General features: G+C 39.4%; 1 protein-coding gene across 10 annotated transcripts in view; it reads right to left on the bottom strand.

The window, feature by feature from the left end:
- BIRC6 (baculoviral IAP repeat containing 6) overlaps window positions 1-17,898 on the bottom strand; it is a 247,818-nt gene that overhangs the window by 76,053 nt on the left and 153,867 nt on the right. For all 10 annotated transcript variants that reach the window (XR_010730270.1, XM_066266863.1, XM_066266865.1 and 7 more), the window contains exons 46-53: window positions 16,564-17,126; window positions 15,434-15,609; window positions 13,007-13,103; window positions 12,662-12,856; window positions 11,692-11,892; window positions 2,645-2,924; window positions 783-1,039; window positions 143-251 (exon numbers count right to left, since the gene is read on the bottom strand). Coding sequence is in view for 9 of the 10 variants with exons in the window: in XM_066266863.1 (XP_066122960.1) it covers window positions 143-251; window positions 783-1,039; window positions 2,645-2,924; window positions 11,692-11,892; window positions 12,662-12,856; window positions 13,007-13,103; window positions 15,434-15,609; window positions 16,564-17,126 (1,878 nt within the window). In the remaining variant the exon portion in view is untranslated. The remainder of the gene's footprint in view (window positions 1-142; window positions 252-782; window positions 1,040-2,644; window positions 2,925-11,691; window positions 11,893-12,661; window positions 12,857-13,006; window positions 13,104-15,433; window positions 15,610-16,563; window positions 17,127-17,898) is intronic.

The raw sequence follows: 17,898 nt of genomic DNA, 5'->3' as shown, positions 1-17,898 counted from the left end.
TATAAAGCATACAGGTAAATATACGATACAATTAAGTGTTAACTTTTATCAAAAAATCTAAGGAGAAAGTATTACAAATACATTCAATACCAGTGACTGTATGTTAGTGTGACCTTAATTTAAAAATGAAATCATTATATACCTGTCTTTTGTTCCAGGATCCTGAGTTGTTCCTAGCTGGTAAAGAATATCTATAGTAGAGTCCGAAGAGAGCCCATTCAGTCTTCCAAAAAGTAAAGGACTATTCAAATCTTAAAATAAGAACCAAATGAAAAAGTATGTTACATAAGCAAATGAGATGAGAAGATTTCATCAGTTTGATTCTAAATTATTCATTTAAAAAATAAGTCTTCTAGGCCCTGACCGGTTGGCTCAGCGGTAGAGCGTCGGCCTGGCGAGCGGAAGTCCCGGGTTCGATTTCGGGCCAGGGCACACAGGAGAGGCGCCCATTTGCTTCTCCACCCCTCCCCCTCTCCTTCCTCTCTGTCTCTCTCTTTCCCTCCCGCAGCCGAGGCTCCACTGGAGCAAGGATGGCCCGGGCGCTGGGGATGGCTCCTTGGCCTCTGCCCCAGGCGCTAGAGTGGCTCTAGTCGCAACAAGGCGACACCCCGGAGGGGCAGAGCATCGCCCCCTGGTGGGCAGAGCGTTGCCCCCTGGTGGGCGTGCCGGGTGGATACTGGTTGGGCACATGCGGGAGTCTCTCTGTCTCTCCCCGTTTCCAGCTTCAGAAAAATACAAAAATACAAAAAAAAAAAAATTAAAACATCAAAGTTAATGGTCACCTGTAGGATCACTGCCAGATGCTGCACAATTTCTCAATAGAATATCTATGAGCTTCAGGCCAATTCTAGTGGACTGCAGGCCTATCTTTACAAGCACAACCTCAATGTTGGGTGAATGCATTCCACAGTATGGGGACATCAATAAGGCAGCACAAGTCTGTAGCAGATTAGCAGTAGGTGCAGCTGCACTTGCCATCATTCCTTCCAGATCACTTATGTGAGTAAGGCAATGATGTAATAACCGTAACCATCCAATACTGAAATACACAACACAACAGGGATTTATATGATTGATCAACTTAAATAGCTCAAATTATTTCAGGGGTAAAACAAAACTTCTTAAAGATCAGTATGGTGTGTTTCATAAACAGTACCAATCTATGTAAAAAAAGTTTTAGATACTGCAATATCAATCAAGAATTAAACAATGGGCCCTGGCCGGTTGGCTCAGTGGTAGAGCGTCGGCCTGGCGTGCAGAAGTCCCGGGTTCGGTTCCCGGCCAGGGCACACAGAAGAAGCGCCCATCTGCTTCTCCACCCCTCCCCCTCTCCTTCCTCTGTCTCTCTCTTCCCCTCTCGCAGCCGAGGCTCCATTGGAGCAAAGATGACCCGGGCGCTGGGGATGGCTCCTTGGCCTCTGCCCCAGGCGCTAGAGTGGCTCTGGTCGCGGCAGAGCGACGCCCCGGAGGGGCAGAGCATTGCCCCCTGGTGGGCGTGCCGGGTGGATCCCGGTGGGGAACATGCGGGAGTCTGTCTGTCTCTCCTGGTTTCTAGCTTCAGAAAAATACAAAAAAAAAAAAAGAATTAAACAATGTTTTCCTTATGACATAACACATTAAGATATTATGAACTAGTAGTATTTCAGAACTAGGTGTTTTTAAAATTAGGAAATGTTTTTATATATACACATATTTATATGTATAAATACAAACTGTATAAGGATCTAAAACTTATAAAAATGAATCTTGGGAGTCTAGGCATAAAGTTTTGGGAGTTTAGGAATAAAAAGAAATCCTAAATTTTTTTTATCAGACAAAGCTTTCAGTAAAATCAGTCTATAATATTTTCAGTCAACAATATCTAATAGTGGCCTTGGCTGGTTGGCTCAGGGGACAGAGCATCAGCCTGGCATATGGACATCCCAGGTCTGATCCTTGGTCAAGGAACACAGGAGAAGCGACCATCTGCTTTTCTCCCTGGTCCTCTCCTTTTCTCTCTCTCTTCCCCTCCTGCAGCCAGTAGCTCAATGGTTCGAGCATTGGCCCTGGGCACTGAGGATAGCTCGGCTGGTCCAAGCATATCTGCCTCAGGTGCTAAAAATACCATGGGTGATTCGAGCTTTAGCTTCAGACATGGGTTGCCAGTGGATCCTGGTTGGGTCGCATATGGGAGTTTGTCTATCTCCCCTCCTCTCACTTAAAAAAAAAAAACTACCAGAAAAATGTAAATTAAAGACTATATTCAGGGATCCTTGTTTGTTTGGTTAGTTTGCATGGTTCAACTATAACCCTTCTGCAGACTGGAATTTATGAATTACCATATGAGACTAGATCCCTGGTCTCTATGGCCAATTTGTATGGTTCAGATATAATCCTGGTGATATTCTTATATTAGAATCCAATTCAAAGAATTGGAACTCACATCCACACTGTAGACCATCTCAAGGACTTAAGACACAAATCTCAATTGCAACTAGCTTCAAGGTTCTATTTTTATGGAATTGTATCTATTATACTTAATAAAATAATGTTATTATATAGATATCTATAGAACAAAGAACTTCCTAAAAACTAAAAAACAAACAAAAAGACCCCACAGAATATTTCACAGAAAGCTTTCTATAAGAATGAGAAAAAAACATACCTTGTTTTAGACACCTGATCTTCAGATGGAAGAAAGGGATTATTAACTGTTGCTGACGAAGTGGTACCGAAAGCAGTGAGGCCCAGTAATTTAATTTGTGAAAGGCCTAACGTGCTGGCATCTCGTGGACGATGGAGTCTAAGGCAGACAGCAGAGGCTACTTCAGCTTTTACAAGCTGGATTTTTATGTAGGTGAGACCACTTGTGACAACAGGAGTGGACAAAGGTAGCATATTTACCCCGTCTGCACTTACTTCAACGGACACTGAGGATGGGCAGGCTGCAGGAGGAGAACATCAAACAATTACTAAAGAAAAATAAAACTAGCCTTTATATGTTAGTGGAAATCCCAGTAAGACAGCAGCTTTCAGTTAAAATCATCATAAACTTGTCAAAAGAATATTTAACACCAAATCATATTTTGTCAGTAACTCTTACCATAATTGATTTTGGAGCTTTTCTCCAATACACAATATAAAATCCACAATAAAATAAAACCTGTATTTTAAAAATTCTAACATTTGCTTAAAAAGAGTAATTAAAGATATGCAACCCACATGTACTTGATTATAAGAAAAAATGTATCAAAGAGGCAATTACCCAATACTTCCATTTCACTTAGTTTTACATTCTTTTTTTCAAGACTTTATTATTTTTAGAGAGAGAGAAAGTGAGTGAAAGAGAAACAGAGAGAGAAGAGGAGAGAAACAGGAAGCATCAACTGCCATATGTGCCTTGACCAGGCAAACCCAGGGTTTCGAACCAGTGACCTCAGCTTTTTAGTTCAACACTTTATCCAGTGAGCCACCACAGGTCAGGCCTTACTTAGAATTATTACCAACATTATGGGACATTTGATTGGCATGTTCAAAGTTGTAAACAATTTCAGAAAAATGTAGTTTTTAAAAACTGCTTTTCGCCCTGGCCGGTTGGCTCAGCGGTAGAGCGTCGGCCTAGCGTGCGGAGGACCCGGGTTCGATTCCCGGCCAGGGCACACAGGAGAAGCGCCCATTTGCTTCTCCACCCCTCCGCCGCGCTTTCCTCTCTGTCTCTCTCCTCCCCTCCCGCAGCCAAGGCTCCATTGGAGCAAAGATGGCCCGGGCGCTGGGGATGGCTCTGTGGCCTCTGCCTCAGGCGCTAGAGTGGCTCTGGTCGCAACATGGCGACGCCCAGGATGGGCAGAGCATCGCCCCCTGGTGGGCAGAGCGTTGCCCCATGGTGGGCGTGCCGGGTGGATCCCGGTCGGGCGCATGCGGGAGTCTGTCTGACTGTCTCTCCCTGTTTCCAGCTTCAGAAAAATGAAAAAAAGAAAAAAAAAACTGCTTTTCCACCGAGTCATTGTTTCACTACTACCATATTGCAATAATTTGAAACATACCTGAGTTTAGAAATTTTTTTCACCTCTTATCTTTTGTTTTCCATTCAAAATTTAGCCAAACACCCAGAAGAAGTTTTATTAAAATAATTTCTTTCTAAAATTGGAGGCCCATTAAAGTAACAAGTGGCAGTTGCTATGGGAAAATTACATTTTTTGTCTTAACATGTATGCCCATATACCAAATTTATTAACTACAACAATCTCTAATTTCAGATTTTAATTTCAACTGTAAAATTAGGAAGTAAATTTTAGTGCATGCCAATTACATGCCAGGTTTACACTGAGAACTAGACAAGTTACATTATTAAAATTAATCTTCATAATTTTTTAAGTATCATCCATACTTTACACAAATTGACAAAGAGATTAAACAAATGGCACATTTTAGATTTTAGCCCATGTTTGATTCTACAGGCTATCTTATTTCTACTGAACACATATATCTTCAATTCCTGCTCCAACACTCTCCCGCGGGCAGAGAGGCTGTTGCAGGCGGAGAGGGTGTTGGAGTCTCTTCAGGTCTTTCAGTTATGTAAAAGACATGAAGTTCATAAGGAAGGCCCACAGCATTAACCAAAACAGTAAAAACTGTAAAAAGAATTTTCAGGGAATTGCAGGAAAAATCAGAAACCTCATATAGGCTAAGCAACCCACTATTGGGAAAGCAATTTTGTGAAAATTGTATTTAGCTGCTCAATGCGAGGCAGTTAGTTTACAGGTGGCAAATTAATTCAAGTCCTGCTAGGGAGATGTCCCAGTCTTGCTAAGAGGCTTGGATACAGGACAAACTGCAGGGGGAAAAAAAAGGTACAAGCTCACTAGGGCGGGAGGGACCAGGTTGACCAGCACTGCAAAAGCGGGCGGTTTTTATAAAAAGGTTCGCCATCATGGTCTTAGAGCAGCGGTTCTCAACCTGTGGGTCGCGACCCATAGGTTGAGAACACTGGTCTTAGAGTCTGCCTCTCCCTCAGGCATCTACCCCACCCCTCATGCAAAAGAAAGTTAATATCTCATTGCCAGCTGAGTAGTTTATACCAAGGATCCCTTATTGTATAAAAGTATTTTCCATGTTAAAATGTATGTGTTGTTTAAAAGGCCTTTTGTTAATTCTTTTATTTGCTGTTTTATAGTCCTGTAATATTAGAATCTTAGTTAGGAATTGTGAATAATGTCTATGTAATGTTTAGTTTATTATTATTTTGAAACAATATTGTTTAATAATAAGTCATATCTTGGAACTCCTGCAAATCTCTTTTATCATGCTTTTGTTAAAATTTCTTTTGATGCTAATGTACTGAATAATTTAGCAGAGAAGAGACTCTGGAATTCTAAAGGAGATATCCAAACCTATCATATTTTCTTGAATTGATCCAGCTAATAATGTTGCTTTTGTCTTTTTTCCAAAAGTTTATATAATAGAAAAGGGCTCTCAAGCCCCTCAGTGAGATATTCTGAGCATAGCTTTTTTTTTTTTTTTTTTTTTTGTATTTTTCTGAAGCTGGAAACGGGGAGAGACAGTCAGACAGACTCCCGCATGCGCCCGACCGGGATCCACCCGGCACGCCCACCAGGGGCGACGCTCTGCCCACCAGGGGGCGATGCTCTGCCACGACCAGAGCCTCTCTAGCGCCTGGGGCAGAGGCCAAGGAGCCATCCCCAGCGCCCGGGCCATTTTTGCTCCAATGGAGCCTTGGCTGCGGGAGGGGAAGAGAGAGACAGAGAGGAAGGAGGGGGGCGTGGAGAAGCAAATGGGCGCTTCTCCTATGTGCCCTGGCCGGGAATCGAATCCGGGTCCCCCGCACGCCAGTCCGACTGAGCAAAGCTTTTGAGGTCTATAATGACCAAGGTAGTAACAGAAAAGGCAAATAAGGCCCAAAAGAGGTCAGAAAATACTAGCTTTTGGCATACGGTCTTAAAGGCTCCAGCACCCAGAAAGGGCTTCATAGGATTCCATCAGGGCCCTGCTTCAAGAGTGGGAAAAAAAGGTCATTGAAACGAAGCCTGCCAGGCTTCTCAGCTCCACCAAGTGACACATCTTTGCTGTGGAAAGAGGGACATGAGAAGGTAAGCTGCCCCCTTGAACCATGGAGGGAGGGTTTAGTCTCTTCTAGCCCTGCTCAAGCTACCTGTGACCTGACCTTGCCCAGCAGTATGTCGGGATTTGCCACTGAAAGCTAGAAGGTGCCCAAGGCCTACCATTGGCCCCATCTCATGACATCGTTCACGAGCCTATGGTATTTCTTCCAAGTCGCAGGTAAACTGATCTCATTTCTTGTGAACACAAGGGCCATCTACTATGCCTTGCCTGAATATTTGAGTTTTATTTATCCCTCGAAGATATCTACTGTGCGTATTGACAGTCTGATTTTGTTGCTTTATTTCATGTATAGTGTCTCCTTTATTCCTCTTGTCTTAATGTTCCATGCCTATTGTAGGCTGGGACCTGCTCCTAATTCCAGCTAGAAACAGTGGTCACTAGGACTTAAACTCTAGCTGCAAAGTGCAGAATGTGACCACAACTCCAATGCCTTGTGAACTTTTCCTGAATATGTGTAACTCCTGTTGTTTAGGACACTTCTCAGACTTAGTGAAATTACGTTAACATGTTAAGAACATTTGTGACTGTAAGAATTTTATTTTGAATTGTTATATTAGTTAGAATTTTATTTTCATTTAATAATCTAGTAGGTTTTAGTCATTTTACTGTATTAAGACGCTTGTTATAGTATTTAACATTAGTTATTTGAATTTTATTGTTAATTGTATATTTTTCCAGTCTGCCTCAAAATTGGAACATAGTAATTCAAATGAATAGAAGCCACCCAGAACCAGTGGGGTCTTGGGACCCTTACTGCCAAAGGTATATATTCGAAACCAATTAGAAAAAGGATTTGGCCAGTAAGAAAGGAACCCAATAATAATTATAAACTAATTTAAAGTTACATTGTACCCACAGGTACCCAAAGGTTCAGGGCAAGTAAATGACATGAATCAAATAGTAAAGGAAACGTAACCACCCTTCCCTAAGTATTTGCAAGATTTACAGGTTACTCAGCAAACTGTTCAAAAGACTGTCCAAAAGGTGTTTCCAAAATTACCAGATCCAGTACATCACCTAAGGACGGACTATCACATGGACGGGTCCACACACCATGATCCTGACCACTTCCACTGCTGCTAAGGTAGAAAAATGGCGTGCCCTACTCCAACCACAAACTGGAAGCTGATTGGTCTATGTACGGTAAATGTATGAAGAAACTCACTAAGGACTCTCTTTTAATCTAACTTTGGGAAAAGGGAAAACTAGGGTAAAAAGAAAGCCAATTTAATTGTCACTAAAGGTTAAAAGTTTTAAAATTAAGAGTTCTGACAAAAAGTAAATTGTTATAAAGGTCAATTAGTTTTAAATAAGTTGCAAAAGGTTTGTATAATTTATAGGGAATCAATTAGTAACATTTGTTTCTCTAGTGAACTATATTGCTATTAATGCTGTCTGTTAAATATTTGTTACATGTTATAAGTTACCATCCCTACACAACAGCCTCATGATTTTCAGTAAGTTAAGTCAAAGATTTGACTTAGGACATAAAGCCAATGGGGAATGTTGTAAGGTACCAAAAAGTTGCAAGTTAATATGCTGGGAGAAAAGGTCAGGCTTTCCTGTCCTTTCTTTGGAAAATGGAGGAAAAAGAATGTAGAAGTCTCCTGACTTACAAGGACAACTAGGGTCATTTGGTTTTAAATTCTCTGAAAGGATTAAGTTTATCTGAAGAACTCCCTTTCTCCTTCAATAAGAGACAAAATTAATGTACCATCCTACACTGATCTTAGCTCTCCCTCCCTTCCTGGAATCCTGAGATTAACATGTACCTCTAGGCAAAGGAGGAGAGATAAAATACTAAAAGGATTTGTGAATGTCTTTAAATGTACTGCCTTGAAAGTTAACTTGTCAATCCCCTAGACCAGGGGTCTCAAACTCAACTCAGCATGTGGGCCGCAGAGCAAGATCACAGCCTTTCGGCGGGCTGTACTAGGTCTACAAAAGGCAACTGTTACGCAACACTTTTCTCACTGCAGTTGAAAACAAAAAAAAATCAGTACAACAAGCACAATCGTACATGCAGTTTACTCAGTGTCAAAAAACGACCAGAGCCCTGGCTGGTTGGCTCAGCGGTAGAGCGTCGGCCTAGCGTGCGGATGACCCGGGTTCGATTCCCGGCCAGGGCACACAGGAGAAGCGCCCATTTGCTTCTCCACCCCTCCGCCGCGCTTTCCTCTCTGTCTCTCTCTTCCCCTCCCGCAGCCGAGGCTCCATTGGAGCAAAGATGGCCCGGGCGCTGGGGATAGCTCTGTGGCCTCTGCCTCAGGCGCTAGAGTGGCTCTGGTCGCAATATGGCGACGCCCAGGATGGGCAGAGCATCGCCCCCTGGGGGGCAGAGCACCGCCCCTGGTGGGCGTGCCGGGTGGATCCCGGTCGGGCGCATGCGGGAGTCTGTCTGATTGTCTCTCCCTGTTTCCAGCTTCAGAAAAATGAAAAAAAAAAAACAAAAACAAAAAAAAAACGACCAGAAACTGTAGTTCGCATCACAACTGCTGTTAACTAAGCTAATATCTAGCTAGGATGCTAGAGAAATGAAAAATACAAGTAGGCCCCTAGGCTTACTTAATTTTATCCAAAATATTTTGAACTTCGTGGATTAGTCTGCGGGCCGCACAAACTTGTTCGGCGGGCCGAGTTTGAGACCCTTGCCCTAGACAAATGTTAATCTTGTTAATGTAACATAAAACTTGTCAAATGTTATAATCTTGTTAATGATTGTGTCATGCTGTCATGCCCCCAACATGTATGTGGTCAAAGGGTATATAACCAGCCCCTGAAATATACTCAGCGCGCACAATTTGGGTCTGCAATTGCCCTGTGTTAGCCATATGCGGCCGGAATATTTAACAAATCTCCTCTTTCAATAAAACTCCTCAAAATTCATCTGGACTGGGTGTCTCTACATCAGTGGTCCCCAACTTTTTTGGGGCCATGGACCGGTATAATGTCAGAAAATATTTTCACGGACCGGCCTTTAGGGTGGGATGGATAAATGTATCACGTGACCGAGACAAGCGTCAAGAGTGAGTCTTAGACGGATGTAACAGAGGGAATCTGGTCCTTTTTTAAAAATAAAATATCATTCAGACTTAAATATAAATTAAATGGAAATAATGTAAGTTATTTATTCTTTCTCTGCAAACCGGTACCAAATGGCCCACAGTCCGGAACTGGTCCACGGCCCAGGGGTTGGGGACCACTGCTCTACATGGACTAGATGAAGTAAGGTACAATGCCTTTCAGAATCTGGGGTACAGTACTTTATAGCATTCTGGATGGTCAGGAGGCACGAGGACATACATGAACGTTCATAATACTCAAATGGTTAAGCATACATAGTAAAAAACACCAAACTTACTGTTTTCATATAATGAATAGAGAGCTCTCCTTTGCAATATTCTTCCTACCTCAAGTCCCACGTGCAAATTAAAGCTATGCATTAGCCTGACCAGGCAGTGGTACCGTGGATAGAGCACTGGCCTGGGATGCTGAGGACCCAGGTTCCAAACTCCAAGGTCACCAGCTTGAGTGCAGGCCCACTGGCTTGAACAGAGAGTCACTGGTTTGAACGTGGGATCATAGACATGAGCCCAAAGGTCGCTGACTTGAGCAAGGGGTCACTAGCTCAGCTGGAGACCCCCTGTCAAGGCACATATGAGAAAGTAATCAATGAACAACTAAGGTACTGCAACTATGAGTTGATGCCTCTGATTTCTCTCCATCCCCACTTGTCTGTTTCTGTCTCCCCTGCCCGCAAAAAAAAAAACCCATAAAAAACAAACCTACGGCCCTGGCTGGTTGGCTCAGTGGTAGAGCATTGGCCTGGCGTGCAGGAGTCCCAGGTTCAATTCCTGGCCAGGGCACACAGAAGAGGCGCCCATCTGCTTCTCCACCCCTCCCCCTCTCCTTCCTCTCTGTCTCTCTCTTCCCCTCCCACAGCCAAGGCTCCATTGGAGCAAAGTTGGCCCAGGCGCTGAGGATGGCTCTGTGGCCTCTGCCTCAGGCACTAGAATGGCTCTGGTTGCAACAGAGCAGCGCCCCAGGTGGGCGGAGCATCGCCCCCTGGTGGGCATGCCAGGTGGATCCCGGTCGGGCACATGCAGGAGTCTGCCTCCCCGTTTCCAACTCCAGAAAAATACAAAAAATAAAAAAATAAACCTACAATTCAAAGCCACCATTTATATGACCCACTTTCTCCTTCCAAACAAAAGCAGTTTCTTCCTCATCTTATATTAATATCTTAGCCTAATATTGCCTCATATTTTACCATGTAACAGTTATTTTTTGACCTGCTAAAAAATCTATGGATTAATTTATTCCTTATATCTGTTTCTATCTAAAAAGTATGAATTCCACAACTATATTAGGGTATAACAATCTAATCTTGCAAATAAGTGGAAAATTTATTCTAAATATACCAGAGATCTATAAAATCTTCCATGGCTCTTCATGCAATTATTAAGTGATATCAATCACTGAATAATAAATGTGATAATTTCAAACATTCCAAAAAAATGACTATATATATACTGAAAGAATCTGGGGACAATAATATATACAATTTACTATTTCACACTTCTTAATGAATACTTGAAAGAGTTTCTGTTCCTCTTAGCATATAACTTATTTCCTAGAAGTTCTTTTGAATTATTCACCTTGAAGTTTTAACAAAATTCACAACAAAAAAGCATTAAATGAATGATACTCAAATCATTAAATAAAAAATTCAAGCCTGATTAGTGGTGGTGCAGTGGATCAAGTGTAGATTCAAAATGCTGAAGTCCACGGTTTGACACCCCAAGGTCACTGGCCCTAAGTACAAGCTCATCAGCACAGGATCATTTGCTTAAGCAGATCATCCACATGTCCCAAAACCCACCAGCTTGAGCCCAAACATCACTGGCATGAAAAGCCCAAGGTTGCTAACTTGAGCAGGGTACACTGGCACAGCCCTGGTCAAGGCATGAATAAGAAACTCAATGTACAACTACAAGCAACAATGTACAAATAAAAGCAACTACAAGTTGATGCTTTTCATCCTCTCTCCCTTTCTGTCTCTAGCTCAAAAAAATAAACAAAAAAACAAAAAACACTCAAATGTTCAAAATATCACACTCAAATTATTACCATCAAAATATTATAACTTAAATTTTTTACCAATGCAATTAACTTACAACGGGGAGTGGGTACACCTAAATCTATGCTAACTTCACTTTGCAGGGCTAGTACCAAAGATCACTCTAGAAAAACTAGGATTGTTAAGTATGTAAACTAACTCACTGCAATTTAATACTCAATTTAATAAATTTCAAGGATGAGGAAAGGCAAAATAGTATTAACCGAAATATATTTAGATTTCATCATTCTTTTGCTTGAAGAGAATAAACAGGTCAGTTTATTACATGGGAAATGATATGGAGGTAATGTTAAATAATATACTAAAAACTTCAAAAATAAGAAATCTGGATATAAGTGTTTCATCATTTGATAAATATTTTTCTCATTTTTAAATGTTTCCATATTACAGTTTACTTTCGTGATGCTTATTTAACAAAAAACATTACTGACTTGCAAGAGATGCAAGATGAGGTTGAATATGTATCTCCTTAAGAAGCACTGCTGCAGGAAGGTGAATGGTGAGGTCACACCAAGCCTCCTCTGGCAGAAAGATGTAGGACCAAGCAGCAGAGCGAGCTCTTCTATGGGGTGGTGTGGCCTGCAAAAGTACCTCAGCTGGTTGGGCAGTAGGACTACTGGATGTGATTGTACCTACAGAAGACATTTGAAATAAAAACTTAAAAAAGAAACCCAAAAAACATCAAGAATTATTCAATGCATAATAATTACACTAGAAAAATTAGTTTAAAAGGTGAATAGCATCTGATACTATGAATGTACTTAATATACTTGGCATGATTTGTCACAATACTCACAAAACATCATAATGACATCCAGTCAACTGGCAGGTGACAAGTTCATTTTTAATTGCTGCCTAAATTATTCATACATACATGTCAAATAAAAACTAAACAACAAATCTAGCACAATAATCCACAAATAATATAGGTAAAAAATGTCCAATACAGCCTTTGACTTGAAGACAATCATTTTTATATTAAGTTAGTAATATTTATGAGTTATAAATATGAAGAGAAAAATATTAAAAAATCTGTGTAGACTGAAAAAGAGCAAATTTCTAAATCTCAAGGGTCTTAAAAAGAAAAAACACCACTCAATGTAAGAAACAAGTTCTTTAAAACTAACATTTACACTGAAAACTGACATATCTGTTCTTTAGTTTTCTAAACTGTACTTTTATTTAAACTGAAAATAAAAACAAACATTACTGCTAAAGAACTATTAAAAATTTCCTTCTAATTTGTAGAATGTCTCAAAAACCACTACTTTTAAAATCAAATGTTTCTAATTAAAATAGTAATATTATAACATGATTAACTTACTTCAACTATTTTTGTCTCATTACAGCTAATAAACTACATAAATTCAAACAAGTACGATTTAATAATTCTTTTCTTACCCAGAGGTGCAAAGTTATGAATCCCCTCTGCATTGTCTGGCTCAGAAGCTAATATTCTTGTTTTCAAAGTGCTGTCAACAGCTTTATTCGGACCACAGTCGAGAAATTTCATAATAGTTGATACCATACTTCTTGCAGTGTTTACAATAGCTCTTGTACTAGTAACCATATTGTTGCAAATAAGCTGAACACCACCTACATTTACAAAAAAATTAACTAAATGAAAATTATCTTAAGATAGGTGGTTTGACATCAAGTCTACTGTCATAAAAGGCTACAAAATGAGAACAGAAAGCATTATCAAATGATTATACTTAAATAACAATTTTTGGAATTTCACCTTACCCATATCATGGAATGCTTTCAAGGCATCACTAGTATCCAATACTCTCAAAATGAACCACAATAATGGTTCAGATAACTGGCATGTAGCAAGAGAGCCCTAAAAAAAATGCACATGTATATTATAATCTTAAAATAATAATTATTAACTTGCAGTGAATTAGAACTAAATTTATTATTATATATAATATTCTTTTACAGGTTATAAGATGACAGCCTTACTATGTATTAATCTAAGTCACTAAATGCAAAATGTCTGCAAAAATACATTACAACTATTACCTGAATCAAAAAGTGAACAGTCTCCTCTCTAAGCACTTTTTTTTTTTTTTTTTTTTGTATTTTTCTGAAGCTGGAAACAGGGAGAGACAGTCAGACAGACTCCCGATGCACCCGACCGGGATCCACCTGGCACGCCCACCAGGGGGCGACGCTCTGCCCACTAGGGGGCGATGCTCTGCCCCTCCGGGGCATCGCTCTGTTGCCACTAGAGCCACTTTAGCGCCTGGGGCATAGGCCAAGGAGCCATCCCCAGCGCCCGGGCCATCTTTGCTCCAATGGAGCCTCGCTGCGGGAGGGGAGGAGAGAGACAGAGAGGAAGGAGAGGGGGAGGGGTGGAGAGGCAAATGGACGCCTCTCCTGTGTGCCCTGGCCAGGAATCGAACCCGGGACTTCTGCACGCCAGGCCGACGCTCTACCACTGAGCCAACCGGCCAGGGCCTCTAAGCACATTTTTAATCATCAGTCTTTACCTACTATTATCAGTTTTATCTGAAATTTATGTGCATTGATTTTTGTTTTCTGATGGACACTACTTTCATTTAAAAATTAACCTATCCCAAATATAAGGTCTACCGGAAAGTTCTGTCCGTTTCTATCCCAACAAGTTTTGACACGTAAGCACATGTTTATTTGGCGCATGTGTGCCTCTCTTTTTATCACTTAATGTATATATACTGACGTAGCAAATTAACTAAAACAAAGTTGATTCACATTAGTCTTATGTGTGAAGCGATAGTGTACCCATGGTTACTGATAAAGTTCATTTATGCCACTGTAATTTTTACGAATTTCAACAAGGAAGAAATGCTATAGAAGCATGTCTGTTGCATCCACCATATTCCCCGGACTTAGCACCCTCTGACTATCACTTGTTTTTGTCCTTACAAAATTTTTTGAAGGGCAAAATATTCAAAAATGAAGAAGATATCAAACAAGCACTGGTTCAATTTTTCGCATCAAAAGAGAAAACATTTTTCAAAAATGGGATATACAGATTGCCCTCACGCTGGCAAGAAATCATTAATAATAATGGCAATTATATTATTTAATGATGTTTATTGACAGTAAGAAAAATTTGTATTTTGTTTTATTCCAAAAACGGACAGAACTTTCTGGTAGACCTTTTATCTTTGAATCTTCCAGTGAACAAATACACACACACACATACACACACACACACTAAATATTTAAGAAAATGATAATTATACATTGACATGTAAAAAATTCCTTTAAAAGTGTTCTAAAATCCACATTTGAAAGACTAAAAGTTAAAATAACCACATTGGCTCCTAAAATTTCATTTTTTAAAAAAGGAAATGTAAAAAGCCATAATACTCTAATATTTTCCTTTTAGAATTACCCTAATATATTTTAATTAAAAGTAACTAAATATGCAACATAAGCTTGAAAAATACTTGTTAAATTTTCATATGTAGCCTGACCAGGTGGTGGCACGGTGGATAGAGTGTTGGACTGGGACCCAGAGGACCCAGGTTCAAACCCAGAGGTCGCTGGCTTGAACACAGGCTCACCAGCTAGAGCACGGGGTCACTGACTTGAGCGTGAGATCACAGACATGACCCCATGGTCGCTAGAGTGAACCCAAAGGTCACTGGCCTGAAGCCCAAGGTCGCTGGCTTGAGCAAGGGGTCACTCACTCTACTGTAGCTCCCCGGTCAAGGCACATATGAGAAAGCAATCAATGAACAACTAAGGTGCTGCAACAAAGAACTGATGCTTTTCATCTCTCTCCCTTCCTGTCTGTCTGTCCCTATCTTTTCCTCTGACTCTTTATGTCTCTGTAAAAAAAAAAAAAAAGATTCATATGTTATATCTACAGAAATTTTGTATTCAACTATGCTATTTTGGTGGGAAAAGAAAGAACTTCTTGGGACAAAGGGAAAAAACTAATATTTAAGACTATGCAAAAAGTTAATTTTTATATCACTACGGTTGTCTTTGACAACTATCACTTCAAAAAAACTTTATGTTCTAACTTCAGTTAATAATCTATAGTTTTCATCTCCTGATATTCATTTTCCAATATACAATATGACTACTCTACTCATCTTTGTCCTATAAATAATTCTCTACTCCCATTGCTAGAAAGTACTTAAGTCACCACAACTGTTGCTAGATTGAACTTACTTGTCTGCCCATATATCCACAGGCCATGTAGGTTAAAATTGGCTGCAGCATCATGTGGACTGTAGAAGCTTTTTTACTAAGGGTTGTCAGTATGGTAAATAATCCATCCCCAACTGATATGGCATCTAACCCACCATGAAAGTTTTCATGTTTAGTAAGATGTAATCCACTTGCTCCTAGTTTAAACAAAAAGATTACACATTTTTTAAAAAAAGAATATCCTTAAAAACCAAATATAATTAAAACAGACTTAAAGGCTATTTTTCCTGAAACCACTGAAGGATGAGTACATTAATAGCTGTCTTGGAGTGGGGTGTGTATACATATATCTAGAAATTAAAATATCTATCATAATATTCAATAAAGCATGGTTTGGGTCATCTGAGATACATGAGATAACTCTATTGTTGATAACAATAAAAAGAAATTGCTATGTTATATGATCAAGGAACATACTTCTACACATTAAACTACATATCAACAGAAAAAAAACTAAGAGAAAAATAAGTGACATTCTTATGTAACTATACTTCCGAACATCTAATAAAATATAAATATACTTATTTATGATTATTTCCCTTACGTAAAGAAGAAATATTAACAAGCAAAATACATCAGGAATGGACTTTGTCACAATTTACAGAAGTTCAATTATCTTTAAAAATTAACTATATTAGCTTTCAAAGAGGCAGAAAATTTAAGCAACAATATATAAATTTTACATTAATATATATGTCACAGAAACTGTTACACTTTAAATATAATTTTGTATTTCACTTAAGAAAATATAAATATTACTAGTTCCCTAATACAAAATTTAATGTACAATCCTTCATCTTTAAAACTCTAGAAATATAAAGCTATAAATCATGGTATTATGATACTGACATTTTTAATTTAATTGACATTATTTTAATTTTTCCAGTATTTGAATTTTCATTTAAAATTTTTCAGTATTCAATTTATTCATTGAAGCTACTCTATAAAATTTTCACTAATTAAAATCAAATCATGCTAAAATGTTTACAACAAAGTAGCTCTACAGTAAAAAATAAATAGAAGATGAATTCATATATTGCTAGAGATATAGCACCGGAAACAAGTATAAGATTAAAATTCTCAATACGTACCAATTATCATTGCCATGGCACTACTGTTACACAAGCCCAGAGCAGACAGAATCTGGCTCATGATCTGTTGGTTGGCTAACACCAAGTCAGCGACATATGCGGGTGATCCTGGAATACTACTACTGCTTCCATTACCATCTTTGCCTCCTGAGACTTTTTCTTCATCTGAAACACTGTCTGTCGTATTGGTAGTCACAGACACTCTTGCACTGTATTCCCTATTGCCCGAAAGAGGCAGCTGTACTAAAATGTTAACCAGTTTTAACAAATCAAACATGAGTTGATCTCTTGTCATTTCTCCACAAACTGCTTTTGCATCACCTGGACGAATGAGGTTGGCAAAGAGTCCACCAAAGCATGCTCGAGCACCCACTGAGCTATCTGATCCACTCCGAGACATCACTTTGTCAGAGCAAGTGATATAGTGGTGCACTAAAAAGGTGACAGACTCTATCACAGCAGAAATAGTACTAACTGAAACGACTTCAAAATTCTGCTCCAGAGTAAATTCTAAAAGCTTTACTTGGGCATCAAGAGGTCCTTGACCTGTCTGAAAAGCACCCCTGCAGAAAAAGAGAGAGAATTAAAAATTTATCCATTTAAAAATCTTTAAAAAAAAAAGTAAACACAAAACTAATAAAGCTAAAACAAAATTAAATTCTTGGTATTCACTATTTCATTTTGTAGCCAATGGTTTCTATGTCTTCCCTGAGTGCTTATTTTGGCTCTACGTATTTTATAAAAAATCAAAAATTACTTCCTTTCCAAACAAAAAACTAAAGGACAAATAAACCAAAGAGGTGACCCTGAAGTTACAGACTGAAATTTATTTATTTATTTATTTATTTATTTATTTATTTATTTATTGTGGCAGAGACAGTCAGAGAGAGGAACAGATAGGAACAAACAGGAAGGGAGAGAGATGAGAAACATCAATTCTTCGTTGCGGTTCCTTAGTTGTTCATTGATTGATTTCTCATATGCGCCTTGACCAGGGAGGACTATAGCAGACCAAGTGACCCCTTGCTTGAGCCAGCGCCCTTGGGCTTAAGGTGGTAAGCACTGCTCAAACCAGATGAGCCTGCGCTCAAGCTGGTGACCTCAGGGTCTCGAACTTGGGTGCTCCGCATCCCAGTCCAATGCTCTATCCACTGCGCCACAGCCTGGTCAGGCACAGACTGAAATATTTAAATATCACAAGACAGTCTTCATAATAAAATGAGCTGTTATATCCTCAAATGTTGGTATTATAAATATTTCCTACTGATTTTGATTTCAAAAATTAAGCCTCAATCCTATAATTTTTATGCATCCAAATTAAATGTTCTCAGCCCT

The sequence above is a fragment of the Saccopteryx bilineata genome, chromosome 3 (assembly GCF_036850765.1).
Source record: "Saccopteryx bilineata isolate mSacBil1 chromosome 3, mSacBil1_pri_phased_curated, whole genome shotgun sequence".
NCBI lineage: Eukaryota > Metazoa > Chordata > Mammalia > Chiroptera > Emballonuridae > Saccopteryx > Saccopteryx bilineata.
This window is presented reverse-complemented; position numbering and strand designations above follow the sequence as displayed.